This window comes from Parasteatoda tepidariorum, chromosome 7, assembly GCF_043381705.1.
Source record: "Parasteatoda tepidariorum isolate YZ-2023 chromosome 7, CAS_Ptep_4.0, whole genome shotgun sequence".
Classification (NCBI taxonomy): Eukaryota; Metazoa; Arthropoda; class Arachnida; order Araneae; family Theridiidae; genus Parasteatoda; species Parasteatoda tepidariorum.
Window position 1 is genome coordinate 46,098,908 of NC_092210.1, and position 18,373 is coordinate 46,117,280.

At 30.5% G+C, this 18,373-nt stretch overlaps 1 protein-coding gene across 4 annotated transcripts in view; it reads left to right on the plus strand.

Moving 5' to 3' along the window:
• The window catches only part of LOC107451272 (fatty acid synthase), an 87,334-nt gene that overhangs the window by 23,760 nt on the left and 45,201 nt on the right, over positions 1-18,373 (plus strand). For all 4 annotated transcript variants that reach the window (XM_016067319.3, XM_071183369.1, XM_071183367.1 and 1 more), the window contains 6 exons: positions 2,471-2,919; positions 4,359-4,595; positions 6,663-6,855; positions 11,994-12,217; positions 14,674-14,978; positions 17,146-17,498. In XM_016067319.3, the coding sequence (XP_015922805.1) occupies positions 2,471-2,919; positions 4,359-4,595; positions 6,663-6,855; positions 11,994-12,217; positions 14,674-14,978; positions 17,146-17,498 (1,761 nt within the window). The remainder of the gene's footprint in view (positions 1-2,470; positions 2,920-4,358; positions 4,596-6,662; positions 6,856-11,993; positions 12,218-14,673; positions 14,979-17,145; positions 17,499-18,373) is intronic.

The window sequence follows — 18,373 nt, forward strand, 5'->3', positions numbered from 1 at the left end:
TATTATTCCTGATATATATATATATTCCTGATGGATAGATACCGAAGAGCCATTACATTATGACCACCCTGCTAATAACATGTAGGACTACCTTTAGCCCTCAAAACTGCTAGCATCCGCCGTGGCACTGATTCCACAAGGTGCTGATAGGTAATCTGAGTTATCTGGTACCAAGCGCTCACCAACTGGTCCTACAATTCCCTCACATCGCGAGGGGGATGCATGGCAGCACGATTTTGGTTTTCCATGTAGGACCACAAATGCTCTACTGGATTAAGGTCAGGTGAATTTGGAGGCCAAACTTGACTTGAAAGTCACTGGAATGTTCCTCGACGATTAGCTCTTTATGACATGGTGCATTATCCTGTTGGTAAACACTATCCCCCGCAGGAAAAACTATTGCCATGAATGGGTGAACCTGGTCTGCAACTATGTTCCAGTAGCTTACAGACGTCAGGGATTGTTCTATGAGGATTATGGGTCTTAATGTGCCCCATGAAAACATTGTTCCTGGGCGAGAAACCATGAAAACCTCGGCGAGCCCATTGTTATAGATGGAGGGTGGTCATAATATATATATATATATATATATTACCCTTAAATTTATCCCAAAATATTTTGTTAGAAAAAACTAAATTTTTTTTTTTTTTTTGTCCAAAAATTCCTGACTGAAGAAAACAAATATTTTCCAAAAGCATTCAAATTAATATTTTTAAAAATATCAATTACCTAATAACCTTATGAAGTAATATTCTATCACTATTTTTAACTTAGATGCCAATTTGGATGTAAAACCCATGTTTGAATTTCTCGTACGTGTGAACAATGTTAAATGATGTGCAAACAAATTTCTAAAGCAAAACAATTACTTGAGTTCATGAATGACAGAAGCGTTCAACGTATTGTAGGTGAATAGAACGATTTAAAAAGAAATTCTTAATGTGAAATTAATCTTGATAATCACAAAATAATAAAAAGCAAATAACGTAAATTTTGTAACATTTTTTTGCTAAAGTTCAATTTTTTAAAACGAAATATTAAAAGAAGATAAATTCTATGACAAATTCTATTCAGATGATTGCTTTACAATAATGGTTGTTTTTAAGCATAAAGCAGTTTTGTTTGCGAAAATTAAAACTATTTAGTCAAAACATAAGTACTATAAAGAATAATGTTTTCTTAGTCTTATACCCCTGTTTCTAAGCATTCATTTTTCTGAGTTAAATGTTTGAGTCAAGTTTGATTGGTAAATTGTGTGAAAGATTTCAAATGATTCGGTTTCTCTTTTGATTCTATTAAGCTAGCTGTAAATATAAATAATTTTGCTTATTATTCATTTATTAAATAGCATTTAAAATTAAAGTTATATTGTTAAAACAAATTTGGTGATTTCACAACCATAATTTAAATTTTTCTTTTACCAAACAGGTTAATTTATTAAATACAATTTATTCATGCATCACATTGTTCATGAAGCTGATCTAAATCTCTTAATCATTTAACGAATCTCTAAGGGTAACGCATAATAGTATATTAATGAACTTCACACTACGAAATAATTATTTTAAAATGACTAAAAAACTTAGACATGTATTTAAATAAGTTTATCTTAGAATGGTAAATGGTAATATTATAGAATTATATGTAATTATAAAACAGCAGAGTTAAATGAGAAAAATAAATATTGCTGGTAAAAACCTTTACATTTACGGAAAACAATACCTTTATGACTTTTACTAATTTTATGCTAATGACTACCAAATCAATATAGAAATTAATGTAGAAAAACTGGATTCTAACATGTGGTTTTCAGGCCGAAAAAATTGCCCCGACGACAAAGAAACCTACAGCATCGCATTAAATTTTTTGTATATAGGTAAATTTCCAGTGCTGAAAAACTCTAAGCATATACTATTAATGCAATAACATTTAATTACGATTTTTTTTCTACTTAAAACAATAAACAAAATGAATAATTTAATGAAACAAAAACAATAATTTCAATAAAAAAATAATAAAAGCAATAATTTAAAAAATAGGACATAATTTTTGTTTTTCTGTAAACTAGAAAATATTTTGCAAAACATTTTTAGATTCAAGTTCATCTTGCCAAAAAAAGAAAAAATATATATACAAAACTTAAATCAAAAAACGTTTTTCATTTGTTATATTGACAAAAAGCTACAATTCGATCTCTTTATTTTAATAAGATTTCACTTTGAAGCTGAAAAAAGCTTTGTATTACGATATTAAACGGTTATTTTTTAATTAAAGACAATGTCATAATACTCCTTAAATGCCCCTTGTGATACTTTATATCGAGGGGAAAAAACGGTTCTAATAAAGAGAAATACGTAATTGAATTCGAGAACTTTTCGGTGGGCTTATGTAGTCCACCGATCATTCATTTTCCCGATTCTATTTTTTTACGTTTTAAAATAAGCTATTACAAAATAAATAATTCTTGCAGGTCTTGCTGGAATTATAAAAGTGTTATTGGCATTCGAGACAGGAAACATAGCTCCAAATTATTATTTTAAGAAGCCCAATCCTAATTCAAAAGGACTAATGAATGGCTCCGTGAAAGTAGTTTCAGAAGCAACACCACTTTCAAGTCCTTATGTTCCGATAAGTTGTTATGGATTGGGAGGAACAATAATATCAACTGTCTTGAAACAAAATAACAAAACATACCCAAGAAAATACTCTACAAGAGCAACAATTCCAAGACTTGCACTCGTCTCCGGAACTTGCGAGAATGCTGTAAAATTCCTTATAGATTACGTTAAAGACAATCCAAACTTGCCAGACGAGTTCTTTGCTCTTTTGCACAAATTATCTTTTTGCCAGCCACAACTCAAGCCTTACAGAGGTTATATTTTGTGTCAAAAGGATCCAAGTGAAATAGAAAACATTAAGGTAAACAGTTTCCTTTTTCTTCATATTATAACTGACAATTATTCACTTTTATGAAGGTAAAAGCATGCAGAAAACAACACGATATTTGCACATTTTCCAGAGGAACAAAATGGCTTATCTAATATTATTTTGTAAGAAAGAGGAGATAGCAAGTGAAATATTCTGACAAATGTGACCCTTTTTTGGAAGGATTTGTAATTTAACATTACATTCAGTTCAATTTTTTATAGATATGAATAGTCAGTGTTTCCTAAACGCTTAAGATTCTAAGAATATGCTTGATATAGCGGTGTTCTTATTTACAAGTTTTGAAAAACTTTTGAGAATTGAGTTTTTCAAGAAAATAAAAAAGTCTGGTTTCAAAGAAAATAAAGTAATTAAGTAAGATTATTCGGTTATAAAAACGATTCTTGATACTATTTTGCTACTAAAATAATTTCACGATCCAAATTTATTCATATCTATCAGAAGATATTGTGAAAAAACTGAGTATCGTTTTACTTCCAATTCCTAAATTGCAGCATTTCTTTTTTATTTATGACCATTTTGCTCTGCTTATTTATTTCTCAATATATTTCTTTCGTGTTGCATCGTAAATCTGATTATTTCTTTATTTATTTGCAGCACTATAGTTATTATCCAATTTGTTAGGGTGTTTTAATTAATAATTTAAGTAGTTTTGAATAGTTATACGTAAAGTATTTATTTCGAATAATTTTGTATTTTCATTGAAATAAAAGTTTAGTTTCGAAGTAATTATTTAGTTTTACTTTTAATCCTTTCTAAAATGTCTGTAGAAATTTTATACATAAACTGAGCTATGATGTTTAAAACTGTGATACAAATTATTGCTGAAGGAGCCTGCCATTTATGAGCAATAGCATATCAATATTTGACTTACTAGATGGCAGCGCTTTCTTTTAGCAGCCAAACAGTTCTTTCTGACAAACATTTGCTATTCCCACCAATCAAAATAATTGCTTTGGAATGGTGACTTTCTTACTCGTTGCTTTGTGAAATATTCACAATCTCTGAAGTTAAAATTTCACTCACTATTTTTATTATAGGAGAAATGAATTACGACGGCAATGCTCAACAAGGCATTCCGAAGTCAGTCGATTTCTTTTAACTGAGAAAATAACGTACTGCTTTTTTAACAAACGATTTTGAATTCTGAAAGTATCTGATTCTGAACCAATAATTTCCAATCTATAATTTACTTTTAGCTGAGAAACATATGGTACTGCTGTTGGGATCAGCGAATTAAGAAGTATACACTATGCTGTCACCATATGCACTTCTCAAATCTACTGAGGTTTTTTTTTTATCTAAACTTTAAAAGTATTACAAGAGATTCTGACCCGATTATGTTTAATATATTGTTTAACTAATTTTTAGCATTTTTATTTATAAATTTTCATTATACGTTTACATTACAGAATTGCACTGAAGTAGAAAGGCCAGTATGGTTTATATACACCGGCATGGGATGCCAATGGAAAGGAATGGCGTTGCAGCTAATGGAAATTGATATTTTTGCATCAACCATGAGGAAATGTGCAGGAGTGTTAATGCAGCATGGAATAGACCTATTCAAAATAGTGAGCTCAGATAGTGACTTACTGGAGCAAGACAGACATATTATGCCGGCATTTGTATCCATTACTGCAATACAGGTTAAGATAGTACTCAAATAGTTATATCATTAATTGTAGAAATACGTATGCCAATAAATTAAATACACAGTTTAACATTATCAGATTTTAAAAATTGTCAATTTTATTTGTTTTTCTTATTTTATCAAAACTTAAAAGTTCTTTTTAGTAAATATAATATCAAAAAAATCGTTTACAAATATAAACTTGTTTTCAACATTTTGCATATTTCATTTATCAATTCATCTATACACCATCCAAATTAATGAGCATTTCGATTTAAATAAAAAAGAATTTAAGGGTTTCGAGTTAAGCAACTTAATTAAAGAAGAGTCTTCTCGAAAATTTTTTAAAATTTTACCACTTTAGCGTTTTTCAAGCGTAAAAATATTCTACAGAGAAATATATAGATACGCAAAAGCTCTAGATAAGAAAAAAAATTGTGAATTAATATCCTTTCCAAGAAAGAACATTTTATGTAAAAATAGATTATATTTTGGGGATAAAACTGCAAAAAAGCGAAATGCGTACTAACCTTAGAAAATTACAAAACGAGTATTTTATGACAACAATAAATGTATGCTGCGAATTTTGACTCCACTCGTCAAGTTTTAAAAAACGAGTTTTGATAATGTATATACACCGAAGAGCCATTATATTATGACCACCCTCCATCTATAACAATGGGCTCGCCGAGGTTTTCATGGTTTCTCGCCCAGGAACAATGTTTTCATGGGGCACATTAAGACCCATAATCCTCATAGAACAATCCCTGACGTCTGTAAGCTACTGGAACATAGTTGCAGACCAGGTTCACCCATTCATGGCAACAGTTTTTCCTGCGGGGAATGGTGTTTACCAACAGGATAATGCACCATGTCATAAGGGTCCATTCGTCATGGATTGGTTCGAGGAGCATTCCAGTGACTTTCAAGTCTTGTCTTGGACCCCAAATTCACCTGACATTAATACAATAGAGCATTAGTGGTCCTACTTGGAAAACCAAATTCGTGCTGCCACGCTACCTCCTCGCAATGTGAGGGAATTGCAGGAGCAGTTGGTGAACGCTTGGTACCAGATACCTCAGACTACCTATCAACACCTTGTGGAATAAATGCCACTGCGGGTGCTAGCAATTTTGAGGGCTAAAAGTGGTCCTACATGTTATTATCAGGGTGGTCATAATGTAATGCCTCTTCTGTGTATACACAATCAAATCTTTATCTGCGGGTACAAGCTCCTTTCTGAACTGTTTCCTTCAGTGTGTATGATAATTTAAACAATATCTAATCATAGCAAAAAGGTTCTTAATTTTTTTACGTAATGCTACTCATGAAGTACTCATAAACACGATCCTTTTATGTATTTTGCATTTCAAATTAGAAAAGAAGTACATGGAGGGATAAAGGCTTACGTTTCCTTTTGGTATAAAATAACTTCTCACAAAACCAATCACAACATAAATAGATAGTAATACACTCTTTTCTTTGTTAAGTATCACGGTTGTCATTACTTAATGCATATAAACCGATTCCATCGTCCAGCGAATCAACTGATTCCAAAACAAGGTTCGGTCGGAAAAAATATGCGTTAGCATATAGAGAGGTTTCTAGTCTTTGAAGTTTTTAAACTAGACTTTCAATTCTGAGATACTTCCACACACTAGTTGATTTTTATATTTCTTTTGTAAGGGGGGATAATTTTCTCCAAGACAGACAGAACAGACAGAGTTTAATTTTTGTTTTGCGAATTTAGATTCGTTTTTCCTTGTTCTTTTTTTATCCTTTCAGAAATGACTGCGAATTTCACATCTTGAATAAATTAGGTAATACGTCGGTGTTAGAATTCACTAGAAATTGCCTTTAACCTTAAAAACATCAATATGAAGAATATTGGGCAGTGACCCTGGACGTGATAATTTCATATAGCAAACCGAAAATTAAGAGGAAAGATCGTTCAAGGGTAAAAAACAGTCATAAGATAACTAATACGATATACTTAGAAAGATATTATCCATTCAAGTAAACAAATATTTGTTAAAACCTTTAGTCGAAAAAATTTAAATATTCTAATGAATAATATTTTTAGATTGCCATAACTGATCTTTTGCACCACATCGGCATACATCCTGATGGCTTAGTCGGTCACAGCGCAGGTGAGATAGCAGCGTCATATGGAGATGGTTGCAGTACTTTAGAAGAAACGATGTTGTTGGCTTTAGCCAGAGGTTTAAGTGTAGAAGAAACTCAAGACCTAGTTAGAGGACTAATGGCAGCAACAGGTATGAAAAATTCGTATCCGTGTTTGATATTAGTTACATAAAAATTGCGTGATTTACTGCTAGTTGTCAATACCTTTAATCATAAATTAAAATATGTATTTTTATTTTACTTAATTTTTTTTTTTTTGAATTTTACTCTTCAAACTTTTTTATTCCTTTGCACTACAAAAAAATTGTTTTGAATGCAAAACATTATTGTGTGTATGGCACTGCTTTTGAAGTATTCAGCACCGGATAGTCTCAAAACACTCCAAATAGATCTTTTATATACTAAAATATTTGTTCAATCTAAGTATGTGTGTTTTTTCCTTCCTCTCTCCTTGGAGAAAGGCGCTTGTGCACCAGTGGCATGATTGTATTCTTCCTGAAATTGCTATAATTGAGGCAAATAGTCAACTTTTGCCGGATTATCTTTAAACTCTACGGCATGTGTTGGACTTTCTTTTTCACTGAAATGCAATTTTACACAATCCACTCGTGCCCTTGCTTACAAAATGAATTGGTTTCCACTAAAAAAGCAAGCTATTCTGTAGTCCTGATGCAGTTATTCATTGTTTGAAAACTCACAGGCTCTTGGATTTCATCTAGATATTATCGCCATCAGTATAGAATAATAACAACATAAATGGAGTTAATTTTAAAGATGCACAATTGTTCCTGAAATGTTATTATTTTTGTATTAAAAATTAATTACTCTAAGAGTTTAGTTAAAATATTATTATTTCATTTGTTTTACTAAAATATTATTAAATATAAAAAAATCTTTTTTTTCTTTTTGATGTCTTGAGAATGTTATTCCTCCAACACATTGAATAAAAGTAAAATGGGAATTAAATCTTAAATTTGGGTTGGAGAAAATCAAACATATTAAACTTATATACCAACTGAATGCCTTAATCCTTCTTTGAAATCCTAACAATGAAAAATTAAAAAATACTTAAAAATAAGACTTAAAGTCAATTTTTTAAAACATCTTAATGCATTCAGAATCCCTCAAAATTCTGCAAAGCAGTTTATTACTTTTCTAAGCGTGCTAATTAAGTTAATTTTTTAACAAAAAATGCTTACTCTCGTTTTCATCTGAAATGGGGAGCCACGTGATTATTCACTAACTGACATCACCCATACCCATGTTGTTGTTGTTGTTGTTGCTGTAACAGCCATTAAGTTCTTACATCCATTTGAGCTTTCGTTTTTAAATCCAACTATTTAAGAGGGTAAGTAACAATATGAAAACAAAGATATGTATAATAAATTTTACCCTAATGTAGCTTAAAGAAAATGTGGGCTTAATATAGCGTATTTTTATAATATTGTTAAATTTCAATTGTACTCATTGAAAAACTGTTAATAGTTGACGAAATTTTCTAGTTCTGAATATTTAAGATTTCTTTAGTTCCGTAAAAATGAGTTATGGATGCTTGATATTATTAAAATGACGGGTTATGACAAATGAATTTTGCTCTTTAATTGTCTTAACCAAATTAATCTTAATTTTAAAGTATATATCAAATTCATTTCGAAGATTTATTTTCATGTGAAGTGAAAGAAATGTTGAATTAATTTCTTATGCAGAATAGTTTTAGATTTTAAAAATGTAGAAAGGCTTCAGTAATTAATTTTTTTATTTATTTATTTATGCTTGAATTTATGCGGGGAATTTTCTTCAGCATTACAGTAGCTTTATAAAAACTTGTGATCCCAGTAAAACTTTTAATTCATTTCAACAAAAAACAATTTAGGTTAAAAGAAAAGAAAAGAAATTAATAAATTCCAATAGATTTTATTAATTTTATTTTAATTGCGTTAATCTATGTAATAAGAGTATTGAAATCAAGCATATGTATTTATTTAGTTCCACATTGCAGAAACGGGAATTAAATTTTATAAATGACTATAAAAATAATTTTTTTTCATAGCAAAATTTCCATTTACTCAAGAACGAAAATGGTGAGAAAATATATCAACTTTACTGTCTGTTTAGTTATTTAATAAAAAATTATCCATGGAATTTCTTTTCATTTTGCATAAGTTTTTTTTAAATTCATTAGCTTTAGTGAAACAAAAACGTCTAACTTAATAATATTCTCTGAAATATGCAGTTAAATTAAATTACATTAAATGAAAGTTTAAAGTATAAGCACGTAGAATGTGTTGATTCATTTTCGGCGAAATGTCGAATGCTTTTCATGAGATTTTTTCACCTATTTTAATTAAATTTTTTTCGTTAAAAATGTATAATGCATTAATTTTACTATTTTAGAATTCTTCTTTGGCATTAACGGATATTTTGCTTAAATATGGAGAAAAATTAACAATACCCATATTTTATAAATGCTATATTGCAGAAAGAAGAATTAAAATTTATAAATTTAAAAATAAAAATAATTTCTAAATATAGCGAAATTCCCATTTATTCAAAGAATAGTGTTGAGAATAACTATGAGCGTTAATGTGTATTTAAATATTTAATACATAGTAAAAGAAGATGAAATACATTGCATTAGTAAATAATCACTCGAAAAGAAAATCCTTCAACTCTAGTTTTTGAAAAAGGACAAAATTAAATTAGATTGCCTGGATTTTTGAACCTTTGCATATATATTGTAATGATGATTGATAGAATTTTTTTAATGTGTTCGATTTATGAAAACACTGATTTGTTTTAATACAATATCGTACGATAAAATCATCCACACTATACTTAAATGTATCCAATCTATTCTATCCAATCTGAGACTAATTTTAATTAAGTAATTAGGCTTTAATGGAGCATTACTTGAAACTTTGAAAAAAATGGAATGAAATAATATTTTTCTATGAACTTCAACGTCACTGATTTCAACCGAAACGAAATGTTGATTCTCTCTGAAGAGCTGTATACTCATTTCTTCAGCTATTATAGTGATAAATAAACAGTGTGAACTTTTAATATCTTTTTTCCATTTTGTACTTACTCTCAAAACTGTAAATTTAATTTACGAAATTTTTACTAATAATATACCAGAGATTTTCAGACGATATAAGTTATATCAAAACTAAAAGAACATTGAAAGAGCCTTAATGGATGGAGGTGTCACATTTCCATTCAGCACATGTGATGCCATAGCCTGTGAGAGATCGTTTATAAGTGCATCACTTACGGAGGCCTTTCTGGGCAATTTAAATGCTTAATAATTAAATAAATAAACATTTGAGGTAAAAAAACAATCAGATTTTTGGCTTCAGGAGAAAATTTCCAATAATTTAGGATTGAAAGCAAAAAAATTTAAGATATGCTGTGCCTCTACACATAAGAAATGGAAGAAAAAAAAATCTTTCCTAATAAGTTGCCACAAAAAATTAAAATTTTAACTAGTTTATGTGTATACAATCTTTAAGCTAGAGCAAGATGATTATGGATTAGTTTGCTGGTTGTGTAATGCTATATGGGGCAATATGCCAAATTTTTTAATAACTTTAATACATGGCAGACAAGGAGCAATGGTGCTCTACACATAAAAAATGAAAAAAAAAAATCTTTTTTCGAAATAAGTTTTCACGAAACATTAAAATTTTTACTAGTTTATGTGTATACAATCTTTAAGCTAGAGCAAGATGATTATGGCTTAGTTTGCTGGTTGTGGTTGTGCGATGCTTTAAGGGGCAATATGCCAAATTTTTTTAATAACTTTAATATATGGCAGACAAGGAGCAATGGAAAGAAAATTTATCATGACTGTTAATTAGTTGAATAATGATTTGGGACAGAGAAATCACTCTCTAATTAATAAATAGATGAGCAATTGGTTAAAAACAATTGATTGGAAACAATCTTAGTTCATTTATTTTGTTCCTGTTAAACTCAAAATAAACCGAAAACATATGTAGTGAGATAAAAAAAAGTTCCTTTCATGAATTTAGAATATAAGAATGAAGATTCTAGCTATAAAGAGATAAACTGAATTCTGCCATCAATTCTTCTGCAATTATTTCTAATAATTAGAATAAAATCTCATTCCTCTGAGAATAATGAACTTCCTAATACTAATTGCAAGAAATGATCACTTATTAATGCAGGGATGGCGAACCAATGGCACGCGTGCCATTTACGGCACGCGACACAATATTTTGGGCACTCCACTGATCACAATTGTTGTTACACTATGAAGCATATGTAACAATTGAATTAAAATTCACAAAAAATAAACAAAATAATAAACAACTATTAATAATAAAATTAAAAATTAATGCTAAAAAAACAATTAATAACCATAAAAAAACAAGCTAGCAATAAATAACTAGCAAAAAAAATTTACAGCCTGCTTAAACTAACATCTTACAAGCTAATATAAGTCATTTGTCATCTAATCTGCAACAACAGAAGTCACACTGATGTTACTTGAAAGTTGAATTACACGATAACTGAGATATTGCAAAATGTATATTTTTTCAATGTAAATAAAGAGTTTTGAGTTGATAGTATTTAGTATTATTATTTCCCCAATAATCACGAAGTCAAAATTATTTGACGGCACGTCTATGACCTCTTTAAGCAATTTTTTCAGAGAAAATGGCACGTTGTTGTATAAAGGTTTGCCACCCTTGTATTAATGTATTATTTCTTGCAATAATTATTTCAACGTTAAATTTTTATGATCTTAGCAACGCATTTCCACCATATATATTTCCACCAATATAGATAATACCATCTCAGATGAACAAGTTTTGAAGAAAATTCTGAAAACAAATGTCTTCACTGGCATCAAATAAAATAAAGCCAATGTAAATTTTGGCATAATTCGAGAAAAATAGATTTATAGATTTCTGATGTTATAAATGAAGTGTATTTTAGATCCATTGGGAAAAACTGCAGATTGAATTGAGAAAAAAATTGGACTTCTGGTGCTTAGATTTATATGAACAGAGCATACACGATCATACAGATGACTCAGTAATATCTGTTATTTATCAAAATTATCCTAAGTTTCCTAATAATGTTATCAAAATTGCATTGAAATAGTCCAAAAAATAGCTTTTTTGTAATAATTTACTGATTTGGCAATCAAATTATTAAAAATTAATAAAATCAATAGTATTAATGAAATCAAGTTGATAAAGATGTTTTATTTATCTTTTATTTTAACTCCTTTCCGTAGGTCTATCTTGGAAGCTAGCACAGGAACTGTGCCCAGAAAACGTTTACGCCTCTTGTCATAATGCTGATGACTCAGTTACGATTTCTGGATTGAAAGATGATGTAGAAAATTTTGTATCGAAACTGAAAAAGCAAGATATATTTGCAACCCTTGTAAATACTTATGGTTACTCCTTTCATTCGAAATACATTAGACCGGCAGCTGAAAAATTAAAGACCAAAAAAGTATGTTGCTATAAAATTTCAATTCGCAATAACTATTCGTCCAATAAAGCTAAGATTTAAAATTTTTACCATTAAAATTTCTTAATTTAAAATTAAGTAAAGATTAGAGTGTCTTATAACTCATCACAACTATTAAGTGTATTTTGCGAAGATTATTTGCCAAAGAGAGAGAGTCAGAGTCAGTGTTTGAGTGCTTTATGCTCACACTTACAACACTGTCCCAGTAAATACACATGGTTATCTTTTCTTATGTAATCGCAGTGAAACCTTTATTATTTAACGTGCACAATAAATTGACAGAGTGTTGCCAAGAAATGAACAAAAGTTTTCCAAATTGCTTTAAATATATTTTTGCACTCACTACAATTTAAAAAAGAGAACTTTACTCTCTAAAAAGCTATACATCGAAACTTTACTTATAAAGGAAACATACTTATACATCAAAAAACTCTTCTAAGAACTGATTGAATTTCTAATATTAAAAAGTAACGCAATTCCAAATTTATTAAATAATATGAAAACACTATAAATAACAAAAAAAAATTTCTCGCGAGGAATTAGTTTTGAGCAAACGATTTTAATGATTGTAAGAAACCATTTTTGTGGAGCGAATGTAATCAACAATGTCCACCTTCATCTATGAAAAGGTACCTCAACATGAAGTTGAATTAGCACGTTTTATATTCTAAGGAATTGGAATTGAATAATTGTGCTGGTAGACACGCTATTTTTTTTTTTTAATTTTCCTTAGCAGTTTCTGAGATATAATTAAATACGCTAAATGTTTAATTAACATCTCGGAACCTTTCCACGCTCTTCTGACTAAACTACTTGGACTATATATTACAGATTTTAGCTTTCCTTCATGGCGGATTAGAGATCAAAATCAGCTTAATAAAATTTATGATTTTTAAAAGAAAGTGCATTGTTGCGTCAGATTTCATAAATTAACATCAGAAACATATTTATTAACATCATCAACATATTTAGAATATTTAAGATTCGAAATTTAAACCAGTTACATTACATCTTCTTACGTCAAAATCCGATTGATAGATCAAAAGTTATTTCGGTATTTTATTGTTTAATTTGTACTCCTTACTTTAAAGGCGTTGATAATTATTCATAATTACTTTTTTCTAATTATTAAATAACCCTCAAATCTTTTGATACCAATTGTTATTTCCCAATTGTGAATTACAGGAAAATTCTTTATTTTAGCTTACAACACCAACAAATAGAAACTTAGTTTTACCTAGAATTTATAGCACGTTTTGAACAATTATTTATCTTTGATTCCTTATGGCAATGGAGAACAAATAAAATCAATATTTTTGTCGTTAATTGTATTTCCACAGAATTAGTATTTTCATAATTACTTTCTTCTAATTATTAAATAACCCTCAAATCTTTTGATACCAATTGTTATTTCCCAATCGTGAATTACAGGAAAATTCTTTATTTTAGCTTACAACACCAACAAATAGAAACTTAGTTTTACCTAGAATTTATAGCACGTTTTGAATAATTACTTATCTTTGGTTCCTTATGGCAATGGAGAACAAATAAAATAAATAGTTTTGTCCTTAACTGTAGTTCCACAGAATTAGTATTTTGAACACTATTTGAAATCGCGTGTTTATTTTGTTCAGTTACACTTTTGAAACGTTTTCCTCTAAACCTAAATAATAGAAAGTCAACAGGAATTTTAGAAGCAATTTAACCTGAAGTTGCACATTATTGACAATTCAAAAGGAAAATTTCGCTGATACAATAAAATCTTGACTATCATAGGTTAGTTACGATCATAAGCATCATTTTCTTTGCCGAACAATGCTGTGCATGGTTTAGTTGCTTACAGCTGTAATCGAGGCAAAATCGAATTTCATTAAGAAAGCTTAGTTTCAATGATTATTGATATTTAATTGAATTTAAGGTTAGCAAAGTTAAATCAATGCGGATAATGTCAGGAGATTCCGTCAATGACAGTTGTTACTTGAAAATTATTGAATTGTTTATTACTAATAATCTTTTAGATTTATATATCTTTGTTCTTTTTTATTTAAAAATCGATTTTCGTTTTATATTTATTATTCTTGCAGTTACAATTTATTTATTTTTATTTATTTATTATTTAGAATAAACAAGTGAATTTTTCGATTCAGCAAATCTATGACCATCGTCAACATTAACATTTCGTTTTGTTTGTAAGGAAAAGCATTTTCAAAACTATGCCACTATGTTACAACGCTTGCATGGTATAACTAGTGACTTATAAATACTTTTGGAAATAAATTTAAAATGGGTCAACAATTTCAAGAACGCTTTCGTATCATTAATGATTGCGAAGAAAACTAAACAAAACTTTGATAAATTTGATACGTTAAATGTCTAAGTTTTTTTCCTATCCCCTTATAAATACAAATATCAGTAAGCATAATACAAATGTCTTGCAGGTCATAAAAGTTCCTAAAAGGAGAACCAAGCGTTGGCTTAGTTCTTCTGTTCCTGAGGCTGATTGGGAACAACCTAGATGCCAGATAGTTGGGGACGATTACTTTGTTAATAATCTAGTTTCTCCCGTCTTGTTCAACGAGGTGGTAAAGAAAATCCCTTCAAATGCAATTACGATCGAAATATCATCGCATACTCTGCTTCAATCGGTTTTAAAGCGTGGCATTGGCTCTAAAAGAACAAATATAGGTCTGGTGAATAAGAAAGCTGAGAATGGAGTGAATTTTCTTTTGGAATCAATAGGAACGTATGTATCTGCCATTAATGCACTTTTTTTATTGTTCTAAAATTCTAAAACTGTTACATGTAATATGTTTCATGGTGAGGAAGTTATTATTGACACATTTTGAAGTTGCTGCTGTTTCTGCATGGAATAGTGATATCATGTTTTTCAATAAATGTTACTAATTATTCGAATGTCAATGACTGTACTGAATGGTTATTAGATGATCAGGGTTGACAAATAAAAAGAACTTCATAAATATCTTACTTTTTCTTCAAAGAATAATAAAAATCAAGGAATCCATATACAGAGAGTTCATATAAATATAGAGTTTCTAAAATCTAACTTTACTTAGAAAGTTACGCCAAAATTAGTTATGAGGAACTGAAGGCAAAGCTTTCGTTGACGACCGATGTGACAATTCCTTTTTTTCCCTTTCTTTTTTGTTTTGTTTTGATACCCGATCAAAACAATTGTTTGAAATTTTCGATTAGTTCGTTCGAATGCAATTCTTGCGAAATATTTTTTTCTCATAGGTTATCATTGTGCATAATTCGTTAATCGTTGTTATAAATAATAGTTTAAATTATTCGTTTTTTTCATTCATTCATTTATTTATTTTTTTATGAATACGAGGTCAAATCAAATGGAAGTGTGCCAACCCACCCATCACAGTAAAGGTTCGGTCCATTATTTGCGATGCATGTGCGTAGCATACCAGTGCCTCTCATTTATGAAAATGACACGTAGGTTTGAGTATAAATGTTCATTCATGCTCTCATAGATTCTGTCAAAAACGGTTGCATGACATAATGGACGCTCTAAAAGACGAACAGTATGGTGTGGTTTAGTATTTGACAGCTGAAGGTTTTTTCCAACATGAAATTAGTCGCCGCCGTCTTGCCGTGTATGTAGAAGAGTAAATTTCATTGACCTTTGTAAAGCATTTGAGCAAACGGCGCCAAAGAAGAATGTGAAAGTTGCAAAGACTATCCAAGACCATGCCAGAACCCTTTGAAATTACTTCGAGGAAATTTTTTGCCACTCATACGGTTAAGAAAAACTGGCAATACGTTCAGGAAGGAAAACCTGCATCATTTATCATACAGCTCTGACATGTCGCCATATCGATCTCGACATTTTTGATCAATTGAAAAACTTGATCAAGGGAAATTGATTTGTGTCGGACGATGACGTAAGAGAAACAGCAAAACAGACATTTTGAAGAAGCAACACAAAGTGTTTTTTGAGAAGGGAATCATGCGACTCGTTAGCGAGACAAAACCTAAATGCTCGTAGAGTCCCCGGATCTTAAAATTTTTTCCAAAAGATTTTAGACCATTCTGGAGAGATGTTTGAGTAACGAAATTTTCTCATTGGTTTTTAGCATCGATCATAACAGAAGATAGTTCTGCTTTTTCAAATATTTAAAGGTCTCATACACTGGAACCATATCAGTGATGTTTGCTAATATACAGCTCTCTTTCAAAAAGAAAAAAAGAGGAGCTTCTTCCATTTATCGAATTAGTATTTCTAAAGTTATCTGAAACTTGTTTATGTTGTTTATAGTTGTGCTTTTAAAACGTGTTCTTACAAAACTGATAATTTGAAAGCAACAGTAATCGAATTTTGAAAAAAAATTACCGAAAAGTAAAATTAATGAATTAAAATAACTTCATCGCTTAAGGAAAGAGTATTATTGGTGCCAATAATGATTAATTAATTCTGATAATAGATATTACTAGTATCGGTGCCGATTTTATAACTACTAAATAAACTAATGTAAATTCTAAGATACATATTGCAGGTACTATTATCGGAGAAAATTTGTTGATTATGAGAAATTTTGACTATCATAAATTGAACCTCGAGCAATAGCATCATGCCGGATGATTTTGAATACAGATAATCCTTGTTTTGATAAAATGTACAACTGAAAACGTGTTTCGTTTATTCTAATAATGTAAAGCCGCCGGGAATGGGAACAACTAATGAATAAAAAAATGGTAAATTTGAGCTTTATTAATTGTATATGTGTCTGTCTTTCAATTTTTTGTCGGCCTTAATAGTGTTGGTTAATAACGATTAATTGATTAATCACTTTTTTTCACCCTGATCGAAAAATGGTTATTTAGTTAGTGCATAAACAATTAAAAATGGAGACATATGACTTACTACTTTCTAATTCCAGATTATATCAGCAAGGATTAAATCCGAAAGTGGAAAAACTCTATCCTCCTATGCAGTTTCCTGTTCCTAGAAACACGCCGTGTATATCTGATTTAATCAAGTGGAATCATTCTCTTTCGTTCAAAGTTCGTAAATGGGAGCCACAGACGGGTGAAAGCACTCAGAAATACAATCTAAATAGAGAAGCCAGTTACCTTTTAGATTATTCTATTGATGGAAAAACACTCTTCCCAGCCTCGGGATACATTGTATTTGCTTGGGAAATGTTAGCTAAAAACCAAAATAAAAAATGTGAAAATTTGCCAATTATCATTGAAAACTTCAAGATCAACCGAGCTATAGTCTTAAATATGGGTAAGATTTTTTTTTTCTCGCAAAAGTTGCTTTCTTTTAAACTATAAAATTATAGTCTCCGACTATTTAATAATTAAAAAGCGGATCTGTTAAAAAGGTTAGGTAAGTTATATATAAACTGCTGTTTGTAGAAAATGCAACACCATGAAAGAATCATCAGAATCAAATGAAATTTAATGCAGAAACGACTTGTACTGATACAAATAAATGATGAAATTTTCAAAACAAAAGAAACAAATTAAGCGTCCGAAATCAGTATTTGGTGCAGCCACCACGCGCTGCAATAAGTGCTGCTATACGACGTGGCATGGAGTCAAACAGATGTTGAATATCTGCTTGAGGAAGAGAATTCCATATCGCTTGTATGCGCAACCAAAGTTCGTCTTTGGAAACTGCAGGACGCGGATCACGAGTGAGACGCCGACCAACCATATCCCACACGTGCTCAATAGGCGACATATCCGGCGAATAAGCAGGCCAAGGAAGAAGTTGCATGCGTTGTGCTGAACAGAAGTCTCTAACAGTCCGCGCAACATGTGGGCGTGCATTATCCTGCTGAAAGATAGCTCCAGGGATGCCTTGAAGGAAAGGAACGACTTCGGGCTGTAGCACTTCACGGACGTATCTGTTGCTATTGAGATTACCCTCAATTCGTATCAAATTGGATCGTCCATGATACGAAATCGCACCCCAGACCATAACTCCGGGTGTTCGACCACTATGTCGTTCAATAATACACTCAGGAAGGCAGCGTTGACCGGCATAACGTCTAACACGAACACGGCCATCATGGGTCCACAAATTGAAGCGTGATTCATCTGAAAAGACAACTTGGTGCCAATCAGCTCGCCAGTCTCTGTGCTCAAGAGCCCACT